General features: G+C 40.2%; 1 protein-coding gene across 1 annotated transcript; it reads right to left on the bottom strand.

Annotated features, from left to right (window-relative positions):
* Nucleotides 1–9147: 9147 nt before the first annotated feature.
* On the bottom strand, nt 9148–19106 carry MRPL44 (mitochondrial ribosomal protein L44). Its single transcript, XM_032354975.1, has 4 exons — nt 18877–19106; nt 16860–17328; nt 12723–12901; nt 9148–9891 (listed from the first exon to the last, which is right to left on the bottom strand). The coding sequence occupies exons 1-4, from the start codon at nt 19053–19055 to the stop codon at nt 9720–9722; spliced, it is 999 nt and encodes a 332-aa protein (XP_032210866.1). The 5' UTR covers nt 19056–19106; the 3' UTR covers nt 9148–9719.
* Between the last annotated feature and the right edge of the window lie 3498 nt (nt 19107–22604).

The following is a 22604-nucleotide window of genomic DNA, read 5'->3' as shown; positions in this document are numbered from 1 at the left end:
AATAGTAAAATCTCTAGCCTCTTTGGGTGTTTTTGTTGTTGTCGTTGTTGTTTTTCTATAATGCATGTATTCACTAAAATAAAGTCTAAAAAAAGAATGTCTTGCTAGACAAGGTTTGCTGTTCTGCAGTGTGCCTGTCACTACTGCTCTGTACTCTTTGGATTTGCATTTTTGTATTTTGTACAAAGTAAAAAATAAAGTGTTATGAGTAGTAAAAAAAAAAAAAAAAATTCCGTTTCTCTGTGATTGAAAATACAACAAAAGAAACAGAGCCTTTTAAAAATACTTTAACTTCAAGGGGAAGAAAATGAAACAAGATGGGATCAAGAGGGAGACAAACCATTAGAGACTCTTCATCTCAGGAAACAAAAGGTTCCTGCGTGGTTGAGGGGTAAGGATAGGGTGGCAGGGTCGCGGACACTGGGGAGGGTGTGTGCTATGGTGAGTGCTGGGAATTGTGGAAGACTGATGAGTCACAGACCTGTACCCTTGGGGCAAAGAATACATTATATGTTAATTTAAAAAAAATTCTTTAACTTCTTCTACTAAATCTTTGTACTCAGGCAAGTAGCAGAAAACCTACAGCCTCCCACCTTTTCTTTTCCTCTAACCCTGGCAATCAGACACTGTTCCTTGCTTCACCACCCCTTCTAAGTCACTGCTGAGCACTAGAGGGTGCAATCCCAGCCCTCATCTCAGCAGTGGCCCGCTAAGGGCAGGATTCACAAGTATTCCCAGCAAAGAGTAGGCTTTTCTATGGCAAGCGCACAGGGAAGGTGCTGGGTACTGAGACACTTTGAACTCGGAGTGAACCGTGCATGTTACAATTTCAGTGATGGGCTGGAGTGTTTGTTTCCTGATAGGGCAAGATTTTTTGTTTTATTTTGTTTTGTTTTTGGAGACTTCCTCACAATTCCTCATAATTTTTTATTTGCCTGGTTTGTTGTCATTTTTGTTACTTTTCTAATCTCCTAAAGGCTTGAATCACCTAATATCAGAATTGGTTTAAAATATGTATCAAAATTTAAAAAACTTTTTTTTAAATCCATGAGCTCTGCTCATCCTTCTTTATACATTAAAACTTTACATCCAACACTCCAACAATTTGCCATTGGTGATTCTTATTTGTCAAGTGGGCGGAGCTCTGCTGTTTGCAACTATTTAAGTGGGGATACTTTGGTTAGCCAAGAGAGAAAGAAAAAGGGTGAGAATTGCTTTCCTTAATTAAGAGTAAATGCCAGAGGCGCCTGGGTGGCTCAGTGAGTTAAAGCCCCTGCCTTCGGCTCAGGTCATGATCCCAGGACCCTGGGATGGAGCCCCGCATCAGGCTTTCTGCTCCATGAAGAGCCTGCTTCCTCCTCTCTCTCTGCCTGCCCCTCTGCCTACTTGGGATCTCTCTCTGTCTAATTAATTAATTAATTAATTAAAAAGGGTAAATGCCAGAAATTTATTTTGAAGGGTTAACACAAACTACTTTTACTCTAGAAACATGCTAGTATAGTTATTAATGCTTTTACAGCCAGTTTTACTCATTTTCTTGTCCCATTTTGTTACATTATTTTGAATAGTTAAAGATAGAAATAGTGTTAGCAGTAATCCAAGAATTATACACTCCATTTATTCATTTGGGTACCTACTGGGTACCAAGCATTAGGGGGTACAGAGATAAATATGTCCTTTCCATAGATAAGTTAATCATGGAAGGGAGAGTGAATTCTAGCTTGACCAAATCCGTAACCTGTATTAAGTGTACTTACAAGATACACAAGTAGAACCAAGTGGGCATAAGTCCATAAGAGAGAAGCCTAGAAGTGGCTACAGGACCAAGACTAGATCCCTAAGCTCTTGGCTTCCGCAGTGCTCACCACGGAAAAGACCAGAGAGTTTGCTTTGCTTCCCCTGACCCCAAGTATGCTCCACACCCAGGGTGGAGCCCAGTGCAGTGCTCAAACTCGTGACCCTGAGATCAAGACTTGAGCTATGAGATCAAGAGTCAGATACCCAACTGGCTGAGCCACGCAGGTACCCCCAAGGGTTTGCTTTTCTAATATCACCTAGTTGAGTGTGGCCCTGTTATGTGTTACAGATAGTCTACTCCTCCAAAATAGAAACGGGTCGCATTTTACTGAGCACATTAAAATTTGAAGTATCTGGTGCCATTTCTGAATGCCTCTTTAGTATTTTAGATAGTAAAGTTACAAATTTATGATATATAGACCTTGGAAGAATCTCATGGAAGAATTGTAGAATCAAGATTCCTAGACTATGTTTCTTCTGTTTCACTTGATCTTCCCAGCTCATCTTTACCCTCTCTTACCCATCAGCACTCATATTCTGACTTGACTCTAGTAGCCTCTAGAACCTGTTGATAATCTCTGGACTAGAGGAAAGTTCTCAACTTCTTACTTTTACAGAATTCAACTTTTATCTTTTGATACACTTCAGTCAATGAGTCTATAGGTCTTATCTTCAAAAAGATAAAATTTAGAGAAACTCCTTTACTTGAGGGAAACTGAAATAAATTTAAGATATGGAGACAAAAAATTGCAGACCTGGGGCACTTGGGTGACTCAGTGGGTTGGGCCTCTGTCTTCAGCTCAGGTCATGATCTCAGCCCACCAAATCTTCCCCCTGCTTCCCTGCTTCCCCCCTCTCTCTGCCTGCCTCCTTGTGATCTCTCTCTCTCTCTCTCTGTGTCAAATAAATAAATAAAAATCTTTAAAAAAAATAAAAATAATAAAAAATAAATTTAAAAAATTGCAGATCTGTCATAAAGTTCACATTTTCTGTGATACTGTGATTTTTTTCTTTTTCTTTTTTTTTTTTAGATTTTATTTATTTGAAGGGTGCCTGGGTGGCTCAGTGGGTTAAGCATCTGTTAACCCGGGGTCCTGGGATCGAGCCCCATGCCGGGCTCTTTGCTTGGTGGGAGCCTACTTCTCCCTCCCCCTGTTGCTTCCCCTACTTGTACTCTCTCTCTGTGTCAAATAAATAAAATCTTGGGAAAAAAAAAAAGAATTTTATTTGAGAGAGAGCATAAGGTGGGGTGAACAGAGGGAGAAGGACAAACTGACTCCCCACTGAGCACAGAGCCACACACTGGGCTTAATCCCAGGACCCTGAGACCATTACCTGAGCTGAAGTCAGATACCTAACTGACTGGGCCACCCAGGTGCACTGACACTGTGATTTATAATAAGAGATATATATATATATTTGGTTTTCATCCACATTTCTGGCACAGGGCTTCCCAAACCCTTGGGATTTATAAAGTGATAGCTATAAAGAGCTTTTGTTATGTTAATGAGGTAACATTTGGCCAAATAATGCAAGCATCCAGAGAGGTGGAATCATGGGAGGGAGCCCTTGAGGTTACAAGACATCTACCTAATTCTAAGCCCTAACCTACACAAATGTGCATTATTTCCACAGAAGGCAGACCTGCAGTAATCTGGACTGCCAGCCAGGGCTGGATCTGGTGGGCTGGCCTGGGTATCCTCCAAAGAGAGACCTGAGAGCTTTGAGGGCTACAGAATGGAGGCTGGTTGCTAGGAGACCCCACCATGTGACTGGGGGGCTGAAACTTTCAGCTCCACCCTCACTGACCCCTAGGGAGGGGAAACCAGCTTTAAGTTGAATCATGGCCTGTGGCCAAATGATTTAACCGACTGTCTTTGTAATGAAGCCTTCATAAAAATCCAAAGGACGGGTTCTGAGAGCTTCCGGGTCAATGAGCACCCGGGGATTTGTGTGAGTGGTGCACTAGGAGGGCAGGGAAGCTCCTCGCCCTTCCCCAGACCTTGCCCTATGCATCTCTTCCATCTGGCTGTTCCTGAGTTACATCCTTTTACAAACCAGCAATACAGTAAGCAAGATGTTTCTCTGAGTTCTGTGAGTCACTCTAACAAGTTAACAGAAGCTGAGGAGGGGTCCTGGGAACCTCTGATTTATAGCCTAACGGTCAGAAGGAGAGGTGACAACCTGGGTGCCAACTGGCTTCTGAAGTAGGTGGGGGAGGGGAAGCCTTTTGGGCCCGAGCCCTTAACCAGTGAGATGTGATACTCCCTCTCAGTAGATGGTGTTAGAATTGAATTCAATTGTAGGATATCCAGCTGGTGTCTGAGCATTGGTGATGCAGGTGGGGGGCACCCCACACATTGGAATTGGGTGTCAGAATCTTTATTTGCTATGCATGTAGACATTTGAGCAAACAATTTATCACATAGATTACATGTCACATTGAGTTTGGGTAGGAGACAAGCTGCAATTTTCCCGAAGTAACAAAATGGTAGACTTACAGAACCGAGGCCAACAACCAGTAAAATCACTCTTTTGACACTTAATGAAATGAGGATTCTTCCATTCTGCCCGAAAAAGAGTAGGCACTGACCCAAATAAGTCGAAAGCTCTAGGTCTTACTGGCCTTTGAGTCTTTGTCCTAAAAAGGAGATGACAAATAACTTGAAAATAATGCCAATCCTAAGACACAGGGAGTGACTTTTGTCCCAGGAACTCTGCTTTTCTGAAAGTGAAAAACTGAATGACCCATGAGCTCCACATTCAGGGGTCTAAGAAATTGAAGTGGAGGAGGGATTTGCCCTGAGCCAGCAGAGCAGCAAACACCACTTCCGAGGGCTGGTCTTTGGTGGCTGTCTGGGGAAAGGCACCCACCGAGTCAACTAACTGGCAGAAGATGTCTCAGGCCTTGGCCTCCCATGACCACTGAAAGACCCCGTGTCCCACCAAGAACCCACTTCAGGCCACCCAAGATTGGAAGACACTACTGGCTCTATAGCCCGTTTATTCTGAGTTTCCCCAACTGCCCCTTTGACCCTCTCCCAAATCTTGGAGAAAAAAAGGAGACAGATGTGATTTAAAGGAAAAATTTGCTATGAGAAATCACTGTTTATGTGGTGCCTGGGTGGCTCAGTCGTTAAGCGGCTGCCTTTGGCTCAGGTCATGATCCCAGGTCCTGGTATCAAGCCCAGCATCGGGCTCCCTGCTCAGTGGGGAGCCTGCTTCTCCCTCTCCTACTCCCCTTGTTTGTATTCCCTCTCTCAGGGTGTCTGTCAAATAAATACGATTTTTTTAAAAATCGCTTTTATATGATAGCAGATACATTATTAGTGTTTGCAGATTAAATTACTGAATAGGAGGTACCGAAATGGAAGTGAATTTTTAAATTTCTCAGCACTATACCTCCCCTTCATCTGAAGTTTCTAATCCCAGCCACCAAAGGTGAAAAGAAGGGTAGCCAGCCTTTGTGCTTGTCCTTCATAGACCAGGGAACAGTGCCAGCACGCACACCTCGGTCCCGGAGGCAGGCTGTCAGGAGCCCCAGAGACATCATCAGGTTGGTTAATCTGAGGATGATCAGCTGATTTTATTTTACTGTATTTGTCTTATTAACTATATTGCCTACTGATAAGTATCTCTGTCCCTGATTTGTTGTCTTGCTGATCAATAATGTACATAGAGGAATTGTCTTCAGAAAGTCAGGGATTGCTCTGATTAGAAATATTCTTCTCTAACACTCAATGACCTCATTACTCATCTCTTCTGCAAAACTCATTAGTATAAACTCATTAGTTCATTTGATGATTCTGATACATAACAGATGTGGTAAAAAGATATTCCGCAAACAATCAAATAATGGAGTTCTTCCTCAGTTGAAGGGAGAATACATTAATGTTTTTAATTCTCTTAATTGCTTTTCTCCCAGAAAGTTTTCTTGAAACTATTAGTCTTGCTGTGAGTGAGCACTAACAGACGAGAAACCTGATCAAGAACAAACGAATGCTATGGAAGGCACAGCCTCTACCAATGTCAAACTGCTCTTTTTTCAGGGGCATGTGTGCTTGTGGTTACAATATTTGATTGCATGAATTTTCTCCTGGGGGGTGGGGGGACTTGTTGCTAGTTTGCCAGATGAGATTTAATCTAACAGTCATTCTTGGTATTCTACAGAGAGAACCATGGCTTCCAAGTGCTCTGATAGCCAACCAAATTTACAAGCCTCAGCTTGGCTCCTCGGGGACAATGGTAGAGGGGCTTTACGAACTAGATTTGTAGATGACACCAGAGTCAACTGAAGTGAGGAGAGAACCAAGTGGGCTTAGGGATACAGACGTTGCTTACAGGCTGCCAGCTGGGCCTCCTCAGTGGGCACCCCTCAGCCAGGGAGATCTGGTCCCCCACATGGGAAGAAATGTCCACTTCTGGCTAAAAGCTTCAAGATGCCCTTGAGTCTGCAGTGCATCTTCTCCATTACCAACAAAAAAAAAAAAAAAAAAAAATAGAAAAAGAAGAAAAGAATAGCAAGAAGGGGCCAATAACGTCTTTAGAAGTTTAATCTATGGCAACCCTACAACTTTCCCTCTTTTCAGAAAATATGAAAGAGCTCAAACATCCATACCTTGGCATCATCGGTGAATTGTTCACATATCAGACTCAACAGCTTATGGGATAAGGTGAGCTAGTTTCTGCAACCACGTTAATAGGCTGTCAGAGCTCTAACAGGCCTCAGGAAATCATTTTTCACTGTAATCCTTTGCCCTAAATGTCTGTCCTTCCTGTATAGGGAGAAAAGTGTTCCCCTCAATGGGCACATTGCATACTAAACTATTGAGTAGGAGTACCACACCATCTAGTGGCCAAATATTAAAACAGGTTCATAGACACGAAAACAGTCCCTATTTGTTCCGTTCTTACTTGGAAGGTACTTTCTAGTAATAATTCACTTTCTCATGACCACATAAAACACTTTGAGAATATTGTTTCCTGCTTTATATATGCATATCATAAAAAGCAGTATGGACTAAAAAGAATAAGGTTTATGTAATGGAGTCTATAGACATCTATCGTGCATTTTTGGCTCAATGTTCTACTTTGGGCTTAGGGAAAGTGAGTGGGAAATGGTGGGAAAGGATGTCAATTTCAGAGTAAAGATTAAAGAGTTAAACGTCTTTCGGTGATGTGAGGCCACGCTCAAGTATTAGTGCTACTGTATTTCTTCAACTTCCTTATGGTCATAACGACTGTCTTCTCAACATGAGCCAGAGGTTAGTCAAGAGGCAGTGCTCCACCGGGTCACTCAATGCTCTTGGTCACAACACCCCTTTGACAACATTCTTACACCTATATTCCTCTTGCCCACACATCAAACTCACACAGTATTTATTGGCTCTTATAATGCAAATTAAGTTTCCTAGAGGTTGGCTCGAAGTTTCAAGCAATTTCATACGGAACTGAGACAATATGTGTTTCATTTTCTACATTCCAGCCGCTCATAGCTTAGTGGGTCCTTTTTTAAAAGTACAACTTAAATTCAGAGAAGACTTTACTTAGAAATGTGTTGAAACCACATTCTCCATAAAGGATTTGGATCTACTTGCAAAAAGTAGCTTTTATGAACTAGAGCTAGATCTCTCCTCCATGTAAATCTAAATCATTCAAGGTTCAGGAGCTTAAAAAACAAAGTATGAGGACAGTTCCCCTCCAACCTTGTAGGATAAGGTCCTGCAAAATGCCTTGAACAGGGGAAACCTGGGATCACGTTACCTGCACTACTTGTCAGGAAGTTTGCAAATGAATTCTCTCAAGAGCTTTGGAAAAAATGTTCATCTAAAGTAAAATTAGAGTAATACTCCAGCGAAATCTTACATTTTGCATACACTGGATGTGTAAGTGGTTGGAGGACATTTACTGTCTTTTGCTTCTCAGAAACTTTGTATCATCCCTTCTCTGGCATCCATGAAATCAAATCATGTTTCCTTGTGGATGACACACACAAGTGTGTTTTTTACTGCTGGGTTTGGCCCTCTATCCCTGAGTTCAAGTGTTAGGAGTTAAAGTTAACTCTCGAAAGTTAACTCTCAAAAATTGGGGTGCGTGAGTGGCTCAGAGGGTTGGGCCTCTGCCTTCCGCTAAGGTCATGATCCCTGGGTCCTGGGATCAAGCCCCTCATCAAGCTCTCTGCTCAGCGGGGTGCCCATCCCCTCCCCCCGCCACCTGCCTACTTGTGATCTCTGTCAAATAAATAAATAAAATCTTAAAAAAAAAAAAGGGTGAAATCATTTAACCTACCAATTTGGCCAGTTAGGTCGTTCTCAAACTTCCCCCTCTAAAAACAGCCTCTGCTTCACTTGGGATATTGAAAGCCCCCTTACATATGATAAAACTCCCACTTCCCTGACCAGTTTCAGGAAAGGGGTTCCAAAGGTCCTCTTCATTTCCCCTTATAAAGATTTTACAGCAAGCCTTTCACCTCCTTGCATTGAGAAAGCAAGATGGGTCACCAGCAGCTCTTTGGGAGCTATGAAAACTCAGCCAGGGGTCTTGTTTTTGCCACCCCTGCTCAAAGGAGCATGGTCTGATCCGGAAATACAGCCTCAGTGAGTACCACCAGCATCTCCATCAGTAAAAGGAAGCAGGCTTCAGGAAGTTGGATTAAATGAACTTCCCTGAATGGGTCATCCGGGATATTTACCTTAATGCTAGCTCTTCAAACAGAAAAATATTTCAATTAAAAAAAAAAAAGATTTTACAGCACAAGGGCCCTCAGTTCTAACATTTCTATTCCCAACTCCCAAGTCCCATTTTTCTTATTAGCCCCTGGGAGTGACTACTGACAAACTGAAACTAAAAATGATCACTATCGCCAAAAAGCTAAAAAGAAACAAAGAAACAAACAAACAAAAAATTGCAGCTGGAGAAATACTGCATCCAACAGGAAGGACTGAAGAACTAGAAGGGCATACTCTTAAGATTTGTTCTCTAGAAACTGAATGTGTTAAAATAAAACTTAGAACAGTGCTTGGGGGGTTGCCTGGGTGGCTCAGTGGGTTACACCTCTGCCTTCTGCTCAGGTCATGATCTCAGGGGCGTGGGACTGAGCCCCGCATCAGGCTCTCTGCTCAGTGGGGAGCCTACTTCCCTGTTTCTCTCTCTGCCTGCCTCTCTGCCTACTTGTGATTTCAATCTCTCAGTCAAATAAATAAATAAAACTTAAAGAAAACCAAAAACACTGTTTGGTACACAGTGGCTATAATTATGGAATACTAAATTGATACTTTGTTTTTCCAATACCATTGATAAATACATACTTTTTCAGTTAGCTGCTTTTGACTTCCTTTTCTTTTAAAAGTATAAACTTTATCTTTTATTTGTTTTATAGAAATTGAATAACTATGAATTGGTATACAGAATTTTAAACCTAGACAGACTCTAGGGATCATGTAAATAACTGTCTAATTGTGATAAGCTGCACTTTAGCATTTATAAGGGTTGAGGGTTATTACTATTTTAGCTAAAATCCCACTATGGAAACAGTTCACCAACGTGGGTATATCAAATTAAACTATAATAAAATCTTTAGAGAAAGAGTGCCTTTTTTGTTGGTATTAAAGTTCATGTAAAACATATATTCAAATTATGGTGATACCGCAAAGATAGCCAAGAATAAAACAGATCTAACTACACATGTTAAATGAAATAACAAAATCAAGGACTTTAGAAAAAACTTACTGGAAAAACATCTAAGACTTCTGAACCCGCCCCCAAAAATCAATGACCTGATAAATATTATTTATTTTTAGGAACTCATTATGAGAAATAAGACCTATTTATTTACAATTTGGAAAAATATCCAGCTTTGAACATTTTCAACATTTATCTCATTCTCTGGCTCACAAAATTCAGGCTGCAACAATTTTGACAGGTTAGTTGGCAGTGACAGTCTTTTCTACTCTTAAATTCTCTTTGGGCTTGGAATAGTCCCAGGGCCGTCTGTTCTCAGTGAACCCATAGAGTTTCCTAAGTGCCACTCGAGCCGCTTCTTCTTCTGCAACCAGCACTGTTTCCCCAGGTCCTTCTGCAATCAACTTTTTATCACTAGGAAAAAAAACAAGAATAGTCTGAAATTACCCATGATCATAAGACAGTCCACAAATCAGTTATGGCTTCTAAATCTTACTTTGGCAATAATATCTACCAGAAATAACACAAGAGCTTTGGATATTAACTAGTTTTGTTACAAATTTATCATATGCAGTATTTAGAAAAGAAATATTTACATTTCCATAGAAATACAAACAACTCACAAGATGGATCCAGTATTTTTCAAATCAAAAAACCAAGGCACATGTAAACAGGAATTTGTTCTGCGGCTGCTGTTGTTGTTGTTGAAGGAATTTAAAGAATATATACAAATCTTGCTATAAGAAACTATTAAAATGTTCATGGAAAATATAACTACATTATTTTTAATTCATCCTGAATCTGTGATATGAGAAAAGTTTTATGGAAAATAATTGTTGCCTTTCTGGTTTCTCATCTAAACTTTAAAGCAAGTAAGAAATCAGTCTGTCCTTTAAATTAAGAGCTTTAGATCTTTAAAACTTGCTAAGGTTTAAAACATTATTTTATATATTATAATCCACTCTAATTTATTCCCAAAAGATACTGAGGTCGCACAGTGAACACTTAAGGGTATCAGTATTCTAGTTAAGCCAAATTAAACAAAAATGGGTATTCCCGCTATACTGATATTTCTATTACAAAAAACTGGCAAATTCTTCTCCAAAAATGTAGAACTGTTCCCACAAGGAGCAAAGGATGTGCACTGAACAAGTGTGGCATGGATGTGCTACTTCTCAATAACATTTAACTACTTCCTAGAAATTCCCTGACCCCAAACTTTACTAACTAAAGAAGCATCTCTGGGGGCGCCTGGGTGGCTCAGTGGTTTAAAGCCTCTGCCTTCAGCTCAGGTCATGATATCAGGGTCCTGGGACCGAGCCCCGCATCGGGCTCTCTGCTCGGCAGCGAGCCTGCTTCCTCCTCTCTCTGCCTGCCTGTCTGCCTACTTGTGGTCTCTGTCAAATAAATAAATAAAACCTTTAAAAAAAAGAAGCATCTCTGAAAATCTCATGAGCAGCAATTCCACTTAATAGCTCAGATTCAATAGAAGTTGACTTGAAAGCTAAGGAAGAATAGAACCAAATTAAAGAAAAATGAGCAAAACTATGTAGGAAAAAGAAAAACAATACAGAAGGAATTTGCTAAGAAATATTTGCTATGGTAGTAATTTGAAATGAAACAAAGATTAATCATATAAGTTAAACTTTACAGTAATAATTCTCCATATACATATTTGTAATAGTATGGAATGAGAAAATCATCTGAGTGAATTTCAAGCTTTTACAAAATGTTTATTATGTTTCTGGTCCAATGATGGTCTTAGTGTATCACTGATGATTTTTTTAAAAATACCATTATGTAAAATCTAGGGAAAAACTAAATAATTTTACTACCCAGTGACAACCACTGGTAGTAGTAGGGCAAACTGCTTTGTTTAAAAATAAGAGGCCATTCTTCAAAATTTCTGTATGTCACTAAAAGTCTCTTAAAAAAATCACCTGTCCTAGTTGTAGTATATTCTGTCATGTGCATTTATTATTCTTCTCTTACTGGATTCCAAAGTTATTTCTAATTTTCTAATTGAAAAAAATAATATTAGTTCAACAACTGTTTACTGACTACCATGTTCTAGGAACTGTTCTAGGCATGGGGTACGAAGAGTAAACAACAAATGCGTATCTTGCAAATATGCAAATTTTTGATGCAATCTGGAGAGACACACCCAAAGTGAGAATACCAAGTCAAAGGATATGAAGAATTTAAAACCTCTTGGCGTCTGGTCAAAATTACTGACAGAAATACTGTACCACTCGGGAGACCCTTCATTAAACATTTATTGAGCAAAAAAAAAAAAAAAAAAAAAGAAATACTGTACCACTCTTTTCTTCTACTAGGAATATATGAACTGCTGATAAAAGATATGCTTAAGACTTACCAAGTTAATAAGCAAGAGTACCTCATTATTTTGCTTTGTATTTCAATTAAAACTAAAGTTGAAACTTTTTACAACATTGTCCATTTTCTCCGTTGTGATGTCTCCCAATGCCTTTAACCTATAAAATCCTACATCATATAAAGATCAGAAAAATACTGACCTAAATTTTAATCTAGGTTTCTTAAATATTCAATCAGTGTGAGGCAAGCCAACTGTTTACTAACAAAACTAAAACATTCTCAATGTGGGCTGATTTATATATTTTGATGGATAACTAGGCCCTTCTTTTTCTAGTCCTAGGCTCAGCTGAAGCTATTACAAGTGTGGATTAAGGGTAAATCTCTAACACTTATGAATCAGAATTTTTATTTTTCTACAGAAATATTTAATTAACATGAAATTCTTATTCACTGAAATGAATGGAATTCTATAATGTACAGTTGGTTAACAAAAGCTACTATTAGCAAACCACAGATTATTTACCTTCCCCTAAGACTGACCAGCAGGAAAGTAATCAATAGATAATTGTGGGAATGAGAGTGGGGCGCCTCGATGGCTCAGTGGGTTGAAGCCTCTGCCTTCGGCTCAGGTCATGATCTCAGGGTCCTGATCTCAAGGTCCTGGGATCAAGCCCCGCATCGGGCTCTCTGCTCAGCAGGGAGCCTGCTTCCCCCTCTGTCTCTGTCTGCCTCTCTGCCTACTTGTGATCTCTCTGTCAAATAAAGAAACAAAATCTTAAAAAAAAAAATCATGGGAATGAGATTTTTTAAATCTGTTAATGCAATTAGAGCTTGTATTAAGAACTGTGAAAAGTCAGTTGTAAGGCTTCCAATCAATGTTATGAAGTTAAGAATAAAATTTTACTAACCAGTATAAGCCAACAAAAAACACTGGCAAAGCTGTGGTACTTCCAGACTGCCTGGTAAGTCTAGATTCAGGAGGTGAAATATTCCTTTTCTTCAGTTCTTCTACCAGTAGCCCCATGGGATTTATTATCTTCCAAATCTCAAAAAGTTCTTTTCCAGTCATCTGAGGAATTAGGAAGTCCTGCATATAAAAATACAATTTATACATTTAAAGTAGTATAAAGAAAATAAGGACTGTAATCAAAGCACACTTTTAACAGAATTTAAAACTTAATGGGAATTGAAAACGACAAAATGTATTACTCCTTTTCATATCCATATAATTCTTCATGTAAGTTTTCTTACAAAAGTCATAGTTGCTGCAGACAACATGATATTCTGACAAGAGTACTCAAAGATTCCACAAAAAAGTTGCTAGAACTGAAATACAAGTTGTCAAGTCTCAAGATGAAAAATCAACGTCCTGAAATCTGTTGCACTTTTATACACCAATAATGAAGCAGCAGTAAGAGAAATCAAAGAATAGGTCTCATTTACAATTTCACCAAAACCCGTAAGATACCTAGGAATAAACTTTTTTTTAAAAAAGATTTTATTTATTTGTCGGAGAGAGAGAAAGAAGAGAGCAAGTACATGTACAAGCAGTGGGAGCAGCACCAATGCAGGACTGGATCCTAGGACACTGGGATCATGACCTGAGCCAAAGGCAGATGCATAACCAACTGAACTACCCAGACATCCCCTATCTAGGAATAAAGTTAACCAAAGAGGTAAAAGATCTGTACTTTGAAAACTATAGAACACTTACGAAAGAAACTGAAGATGACAGAAAGAAACAAAAAAACATTCTATTTTATGGACTGGAAGATCAAATACTGTTAAGATGTCTATACTACCCAAAGCCATCTACACATTCAATGTAATCCCTATCAAAATACCACCAGCATTTTTCAGTTAAAACAAACAATCCTAAAATTTATATGGAGCCACAAAAGACCCTAGATAGCCAAAGCAGTTTTGAAAAAGAAAATCAAAGCTGAAGGCATCACAGCTCTGGACTTGAAGTTTTATTACAAGGCTGTAGTGATCAAGGCAGTATGGTACTGGGGCACCTAGGTGGTGCGGTCAGTTAAGCACCCAACTCTTGATTTCAGCTCAGGTTAAGATCTCAGGGTTGTAAGATCAAGCTCAGCTCAGCTCAGCTCAGATTATCTCTCTTTCCCTCTGCCCTTCCTCACCCCCAAAATAAAATTAAAATAAATAAAAATTTAAAAAATAATAATGAAATAAATACATAAATAAATTTTTAAAAAGAGTAGGATACTGGCACAGAAACATATATAGATCCATGGAACAGAATGGAAAACTCAGAAACGGACCCAAAAGATATGGTCAGTCAACTAATCTTCAACAAAGCAGGAAAAAATATCCACTGGAAAAAAGACAATAAATTTGGGAAAATTGGACAGCAACATGCAAAAGAATGAAGCTGAGCCACTTTCTTATACCATATACAAAAGTAAATTCAAAATGGATAAAAGCCTAATTGTGAAACAGGAAACTATCAAAATCCTAGAAGAGAACACAGGTAGCAACCTCTCTGACATAGGTTATAGCAACTTCTTATTAGACACATCTCCAGAGGCAAGGGAAACAAAAGCAAAAATGAACTACTAGGACTTCATCAAGACAAAAAGCTTCTGCACAACAAAGGAAACAGTCAACAAAACTAAAAGGCAACCTTCAGAATGGGAAAGACATTTGCAAATGATGTATCTGATAAAGGGTTGGTATCCAGAATCTATAAAGAACTTATCAAACTCGGCACATAAAAAACAAATAATCCATTTAAGAAATGGGCAGAACACATTAACAGGCATTTTTCCAAAGACATACAGACACATGAACATATGCTAACATCAAGAAAGACACATCAAAACTGTAAGATACCACCTCACACCAGTCAGAATGGTTAAAATTAAAAACACAGTAAACTACAGAAGTTGGCGAGGATTTGGAGAAAGGGGGAACACTCTTACACTGCTGGTGGGAATGCAAACTGGTGCAGCCACTCTGGAGAACAGTACGGAGGCTACTCAAAACAGAATTACCCTGTGATTTAGCAATTATACTACTACGGGTTTACCCAAACCATACAAAAATACTGATTCAAAAGGACACATGCATCCCAAAGTTTATAGCAGCATTATCAACAGTAGCCAAATTATAGAAAGAGTTCAAATGTCCATCAAATGATGAACGGATAAAGTGGTGTACACACACACAACATTACTTAGCCATAAAAAAGAATGAAATCTTGCCATTTGCAATGGCATGAGTAGAGCTAGAGAATATTATGTTAAATGAAATAAGTCAGCTAGAAAAAGACAAATACAAAATGATTTTACTCATATGTGGAATTTAAGAAAGGAAACAGATGGACCCGGAGGGGGAAAAGAGAGGCAAACCATAAAAGAGACTCTTAACTACAGAGAACCAACAGAGCTGCTGGAAAGGAGGTAGGCAAGGGAGTAGGTTAAATGGGTGATGGGTATTAACAAATACACTTGTGATGAGTATGTGTTATATGTAAGTGATAAATCACTGAATTCTACTTTTTTTTTTTTTAAAGATTTTATTTATTTATTTGACAGACAGAGATCACAAGTAGGCAGAGAGGCAGGCAGAGAGAGAGAGGAGAAAGCAGGCTCCCCACTGAGCAGAGAGCCCGATGTGGGACTCGATTCTGGGACCCTAGGATCATGACCTAAGCCGAAGGCAGAGGCATAACCCACTGAGCCACCCAGGTGCCCCTACTAAATTCTACTCTTGAAACTAATATTACACTACACATTAGCTAAATGGAATTTAAATAAAAACTTGAAAAAAAAACACCACCGAAGTTCATAAAGGTAAAATCTTATCTCACACCTTAGAAATGTATTTTTATCAGTAAGAAAAATATTTTTAAAACAAACGAATTAATGAATAAATAGTGGTAACTTCTCACAGAAACTCCTATAATAGTACTTCACTGTCTAAATTCATGATTTAAAAAAAAATCATCTAAGTAATTTCACAATAACTTTCTTTTAAAACTATTAAAGACTTGATAATATTTTCAATTTCTAAGACTAAAAAAATAGAAAAATTATGACCATTCAAAGTAGAATTCATCTGCCAATAAAAAAAATTACCAGTGTTGACAGAAAATATGGGAATATGAATTGTCACAATATACTGCAATTAATTCATGTTAACAAAAACAGCATATAATAAAGGATGGGTGAATGGGGACATGAGGGGAGAAATTTTAAAAAGAAAAATACCTTAGTTCACAAAATAGTTAATTTCGTTACAACACCTGCCCAAGCACTAGAACTCTATTTCGGCTTTGTCAATAAATAATATTTATCACTGAAACTAACAGAACACTGAATGTTAATTATACTGGAAATTAAAAAAAAAAATTAAAATTTATAGGTCATCAATAGGGGACTTTGAATTTTCTAATGTATAGATCTAGAGTTGTCTTATGAGACACATAGAGTTAGTTACACTATGTATGGATCACTGAATTACTTCCAATATAGAATAACCAACTGCAGGGTAAAGGAAAAACAATGTGAATACCTAAGATATTAGTAGGAATATAAAAAGAAATCCAGATTTTTTTTGGTGATCACCTATGCCTCCTATTTTTCCCCACAGGAAAATGGTCTTATTAGTTTATTATTAGAGCTTTCAGTGGGAGCACAAGTTGAATTATTCTAATCCCATCTCTCTAGAACAGTTTCTAAAATGCACATATGGGGGGTGCCTGCGTGGTGCAGCCGGTTAAGCCTCTGACTCCTGGTTTCAGCTCAAGGTAACCTCAGAACCAGAGATGGAGCTCCGCACCAGGCTCCATGCTCAGCAGAGTGTACTTAGGACTCTCTCCCTCCGTCTACCCCCTATCATGCACACATGTGCACACTCTCTTTTCTCAAATAAACATTTAAAAAAAAAAAAAAAAAGCTTTAGGTCTTTCTCAGAATTTGGTAGGGAGAAAAATCCACAGATCACCTTCAAGAAATGAATTACAACCTTACTGTTCACCCCAAGCAGGTCCCAGCATGTGCACTGTAAGCATTACCTACCCTGATGAAAAGAGCAGTTCTCTCAGGGCCACTGCTCTGTAGCAGGGCTCCAATCACTGCAAAGAAAGTCTTCTGTAAAACAGGTGGGGGAACTGGAAATTCTGCACTCAGTGTTAACTGCTCCACAGCCAAGTTTCTGGCCACGTGACATACCACTTCCTCACTGGTGAGAAAGTCAACAAGACTTTTAATGCCTTCAGTGGGCAAGTCTGGATATGCATCCTCAAAAAACTGTGTGAGGCAAGTTTTTGAAAAAGACGTCCCCTGTTCAGCGAGTTCTTCATTGTCTTTAAGATTCAGAAGAACAGCTTCTTTCTCTATTCCAAGGTTTTGGCGTTTGGCCTCCTCACTTTTAATATAGCAGGTATTAACAAATGCAGTTTTGAGAAGATCTAAGGAAAAGGTTTCTTGTAACCGATGTCCAAATGCTTGTATTTCAGCATGGTAATCCCAGTTGGGCTTCTCTGAACTAAAAATGTAAAACAGGAGACAGTAAGAGATGGTAAAGAGAGCAATAAGAAGCTACAATAACGTGAAAACTTTAACTGAGATGCAACTTTATTGATTATGTAAAGGAAATAAAGAAAAGACTGAGTTTCATTTTAACACCACACTTCGGTTTTCTGAAAGTTAAAATTGAAGTCAGATGATTACTCCTGGTTCTTTGCTATATATATTGGTGGATTCATTTTGCCTTTGAGCCAACTGCCAAATTAAAGTTCTTCAACATCAGAAATTAAGTCATTACCCTATCTTTTTGAGTCTTTATTTCTGCTATAACCATGGAATTGTGCTTTATATGTAGGTACAAAATAGGAGTTATAACTTCACAGGCTCAAACTCTAAACAGTAAGTACGCTACACTTCCCATATTTTATTAAGTTTTAAAAACCCCCACTTAAGTTAGCATCTAAATAATCTAATATCATTACAAGTAGATTAAAAGTTCATAAGCATTCCCAAGAATGCTAAAAGGTCTTTCTAAAAAGAGACAGTGAAATCCAAATAAAACTCTTTTAAGTAAAAATGGATAATAAAATGTAAAGATCTTGGTTATGTCATAAAATGTACATTAACTTATACAATCCTTAGTTTCTTCCAACTGTAAAAGCCAAAAGTGACTAAGCTCTCAGTAATCAAAGCGGGAGTTAAGAGATACTGTTTTCTGCCTATTAGGAAAATAACAATATTGTTTTGAAAGAGTATAGGAATATGAACACATATATATTCCTACTGACAGATGTGGAAGTTGGTTCAACTTGGGGGGGGGAGCAATATTGAAGTAGTTATCAAAATTTCACACTACATTTCCCAAGGAGTAAGAACTTCAGAACTAATCACTGTTCCATCGGTTGTAATAGCAATAACATGGAACTCAAACACCTACAAAAGGAGTCCTATTTTACATCGCCACGACTACACGTCAAAGTCACACTGTTAGAGAACAAGACTCAAGACCGCAGGCACAGCAGACGTCACTGGGAGCTACGCGGCTGTCTCTTCATGCCACACTACTGGACTTGGCCTGCTAACGCCAGACACTACTGGAGCAAGACTGAGAAGAAACAAGATTAACTGGGGCAAGAACGCTAAAGCTCAACCGTTTTCCTTTTATTCTGGCAAACAGACGTGTAGCTGCACATACTTAATTTGGCTCTTGCAATGCTGTGCGACGGTTTCTCCCCTCTCTCACCCAGGAACTCTCAGCCATGACGAGAGAAACGACACCCCCAAGCCTACACAAAGGCTGGTTAGCCTCGGCAGGCGTCGTTTCTCACAACTCAGTGGACAGGCTCTAAGTAACAGTTCCAAAGCGTCGGGCACAGCCCCGCGCTCCACCCCGCGGCAGAATTCCCTGGCCCATTCCCTGGGCCTCAGCCCACGCGTCCACGTAACACCGGTGTCCCTACGGCAAACGTCCTAGGCTCAAGCCAGGCGCGCTTTAACGAGGAACAACCCTCCCGGCAGCCGTCTGGTCCACGACGCCCATCCCGACCCCTTCCGAGGAGCCTCCTACCGGCGCACGGGCGGCGGCGGGCACCGGAACAGGCGCCATCGCTCTAACTCCTTCTGGAAGCGGAAGGCGGCACGGAATCCCTTCTTCATGCCCCGAACTGGCGGGACGAGAGTGGGAGTGGCCGGTGACAGGAGGCAGCGAGGCCCCCGCAAAAGCAGTCTCCCCAAGCCGGATGCCATTTCTCGGGAAAAAGCAATGGAGGGCGGAAGGAAGGAAGTCGGACCAGTGTCTCGGTAACACAGTCCCCCCCCGGAATTGGGCGAGGTGAGCGAGATCCGGGCGGGGCTAGTACCCGGAGGCGGGCGGCTGCCGTAGAGTTTTACTGCGCGTGTGCGAGCTTTGGTTCCTGCCAACCCAAAGATTACTTTCAGGTGATCGGGGCTTGAGGGGCGTTTGGGTCCGGAAATGTGTGGGAGTTGTTTCACCCTCAGTTGCTTCTTCTTCTTTCCTTTCTCATTAGCGCAAAAACCTGTTTCACTCTCAGTCTAAAGAAACACGTGAAAGTCTTAATAAAAGTAATAAAAATAAAAAGTAAATTAAAATAAAAACACTTCTTGTCAATGTATGTGTATTTAGTCTTAAGAGTTACAGACCCTCAACCCAGCCACTATTTAGGAGCGAATATTTACCCAACATGTCTCCAGAAAACTTCTTTTCAGGAACCCTAGACGAAGTGATAGTGACTTAACCAAAATTTCAATTTCTAATAGTACAAACTTTTTAAAGCATCCCCCCGCCCCCCGCCAAAAAAATCTGAAAATATATATAAAAATGAGAACAGTGGGATTATAAGGGTTTCTTTCCCCCTTTATATTCCACTTTTTAGTGGAAACTTTCCTACCCAACTGTTCATATAAATGTTTTGCTCTAATATTAATTCACAAAGGAGGGCTTCTCAGAATTTTCGATTTTGAGTTGCAGGCTGAATATCTAGCCCCCAAAAGATACCTGTTTCTGTGGTCTCTCTACTTGTTCATGGCATCAGTGTCCCCCCACAGTTACCCAGCTTGGACTACTATGTCTTCAATTATTCCTTTTTCCACAAACACCCACTTTTGTCTAGGTGTCACATCTAGCAGCGGTTGGCTACCTGATGGTGATCCTCACCTCCTTGCCAGACCTCCAAACACATCTTGCACCTTCCTCTCTTCCCCAGACTCTGTTCATCTTCATTCATCTCCCTGGAACGCAGACCCAGGGATGTTACTACTTAGCTCAAGAATCTCTAATATTAGGCTCTGGCAAAGGTTCTCCCCTTGACCAAACTTTAGTCAGACTCCCCTATGCCCTCTTTGTAACGAGGCTTCAACCTTAGGTTTTGGTGTCTGTTGGGACTGCATAGCCTGCTTTCAGCGAGAATCCTAAGTCAGTTTAGAAAGGCTGCCCCACGGGGCACCTGGGTGGCTCAGTGGGTTAAAGCCTCTGCCTTCGGGGTCATGATCCTGGGGTCCTGGGATCGAGCCCCGCATTGGGCTCTCTGCTCCGCAGGCAGCCTGTTTCCTCCTCTCTCTGCCTGCCTCTCTGCCTACTTGTGATCTCTGTCAGATAAATAAAATCTTTAAAAGAAAAAAAAAGAAAGGCTCCCCCACCCTTAATATATGATTACCCTCAATATCTAACTAAATTCATCACCCACCACTGTCCCCTGGTGATACCTGATCACCCTGGCCTGCCTTCAGAAGAATCCTGTTGGTTTAGCTAGAATCCTGCCCCCCATCCTTACCTTTGATGCTTCCACTTAGTTCAGTGTTCTCGGACACCTCCCAGCCCCCATGGCTATAATTGCCCTGGTCCATGTTGTATTTGGAATTGAGCTCAGTTCCATACAGAGGTCTGTTTTCCCTTATCGCAATAGTTCCAGAATAAAATCTGTTCTTAACTATCGTCTAGCTCTTGTTTTTCTTTGCTAGATCATACAACTCGATTCGGTCTCTTAGCTTAACCTTTCAAGAGGGAACATCTGAATGGTTCATTAGCCTAGAAAAGGGTTCTCTTTGGGGAGGGAGGAAATAGCAGGTTGGCACATATCATAAAACAGAGCTGATGGATTTCTGGGTGAAGCAAATTCTCTAAGAAGGGATGAAAAAAGATCATGACTGGTCTTTGTGTTTCAATAAATGTACACTGCATGTTTAAAAAGTTCACTGAAGGGCACCTGGGTGGCTCAGTGGGTTAAGCCTCTGCCTTCGGCTCAGGTCATGATCTCAGAGTTCTGGGATCTAGTCCCGCATCGGGCTCTCTGCTCAGCAGGGAGCCTGCTTCCTCCTCTCTCTCTCTCTCTCTGTACTCTCTCTCTCTCTGTGTGCCTACTTGTGATCTCTCTCTGTCAAATAAATAAAATCTTTAAAAAAAAAAAAAGTTCACTGAACATTCATTCATCAGATAAATGGATTATAAGCACAGGAAACTGTTATTTCTGTAATAGTCCACTTAATGGGAGAAATAATCTAATAATCTAGTTGAAGCAAACAATGTATATTAAAATGAGTTGTTTCTGTATGGAGAGTTTCTCAGTAAATACAATGAGAAAATTGTTTATGGAACCAAAAATGTAGGGTCTCAGAGACTTTTTACCACTAACTCACAGAGTTGAGGAATTAGCCAGTTTTTAAAATTCATTCATGAATTTGTTTATTTTTTCAATTTGTTTATTATTTTTTCATTTATTTACTTATTCAATAAATGGATAATAGTCCCGTTATTCAAAATGAGACTACATGTTTCTAGGACCCAGGCCCAGGAAACATACCCTGCCCAGGGCGGCTTGGTACACTTCATTTACACCCCTTCAAATTCCAATGTTATACGTTCAGAAGAGGCCTCTCTGCTCTTCAGTTGTGTGTACAAAACTCCTGTGCCTGATCATCCGCTAACTCCTCCACCTGGACATCTATAGGTCCTTCGAGCTTCATATATCCAAAACCAAACTCCCTGTGTTCTTGCCCAAATACCTTCCCCAGACTGTTCCATTCCTCTGGTTGGTCATCCCACAAATCCTGGCTCCTCTTTATTTCATAACCCACATCCAACAAAGCTCACTGGCTTCACCTTCCAGAAATATCTAGACTCTGCTGTCTTCTCACCATCTGCAGTCTGTGCTAAACCATCATCAACTCTCAACTGCCTTATTTTCTTAGCCTCCCAACTGACATCCTTGCCTTTTAAGACTAAAAGCAGATTAAGGCAGTTTTCTGCCTTCAAAATCCTCCACTGGCTTAAAGGAAAAGCAGTCACTTAAAAGAAAAGCAAAAGTCCTTACCATGACCTCAGGGCTTAACATGATCCATCTGGTGACCCTTCTTTCTCATCTCTCTGTATTCCTCGCTCACTCTGCTCCAGCCACACCAGCTGCTTTGCCAACCCTAGAAAACTGCACTCACCTCAGGGCCTTAGCACTCGCTGTTCCTTTCCAGGAAAGGAGATCTTCCATATTTCTACATGGTTTGCTCCCTGCTCTCCTTCTTCGCTCAGATGTCACCTTCCCCGTGGGGCCTTTCCTCAGGCTGTGTTCTCTGCAGGCAGAAGCTGAGACAGAGATTGGTGTGCAGGATATTTATTAAGCACTCATAGCTGTGAAGAAAGGCAGATATAACAGGATTCGGCAGAAGTCTGCTGAAATACAGGCCTGACAAAACCTCATCCAACCTGGGAGAGAGCTCTATCAGTGTGTCCTGCACCATACCAACATGGCCAGGCCTTTATAAACCTTTCTCTTTTAGTTACTGAAT

The sequence above is a fragment of the Mustela erminea genome, chromosome 8 (genome assembly GCF_009829155.1).
Source record: "Mustela erminea isolate mMusErm1 chromosome 8, mMusErm1.Pri, whole genome shotgun sequence".
NCBI classification, from domain to species: Eukaryota; Metazoa; Chordata; class Mammalia; order Carnivora; family Mustelidae; genus Mustela; species Mustela erminea.
Note: the sequence above shows the minus strand (reverse complement) of the source record. Positions and strands in the feature narration are given on the sequence as shown.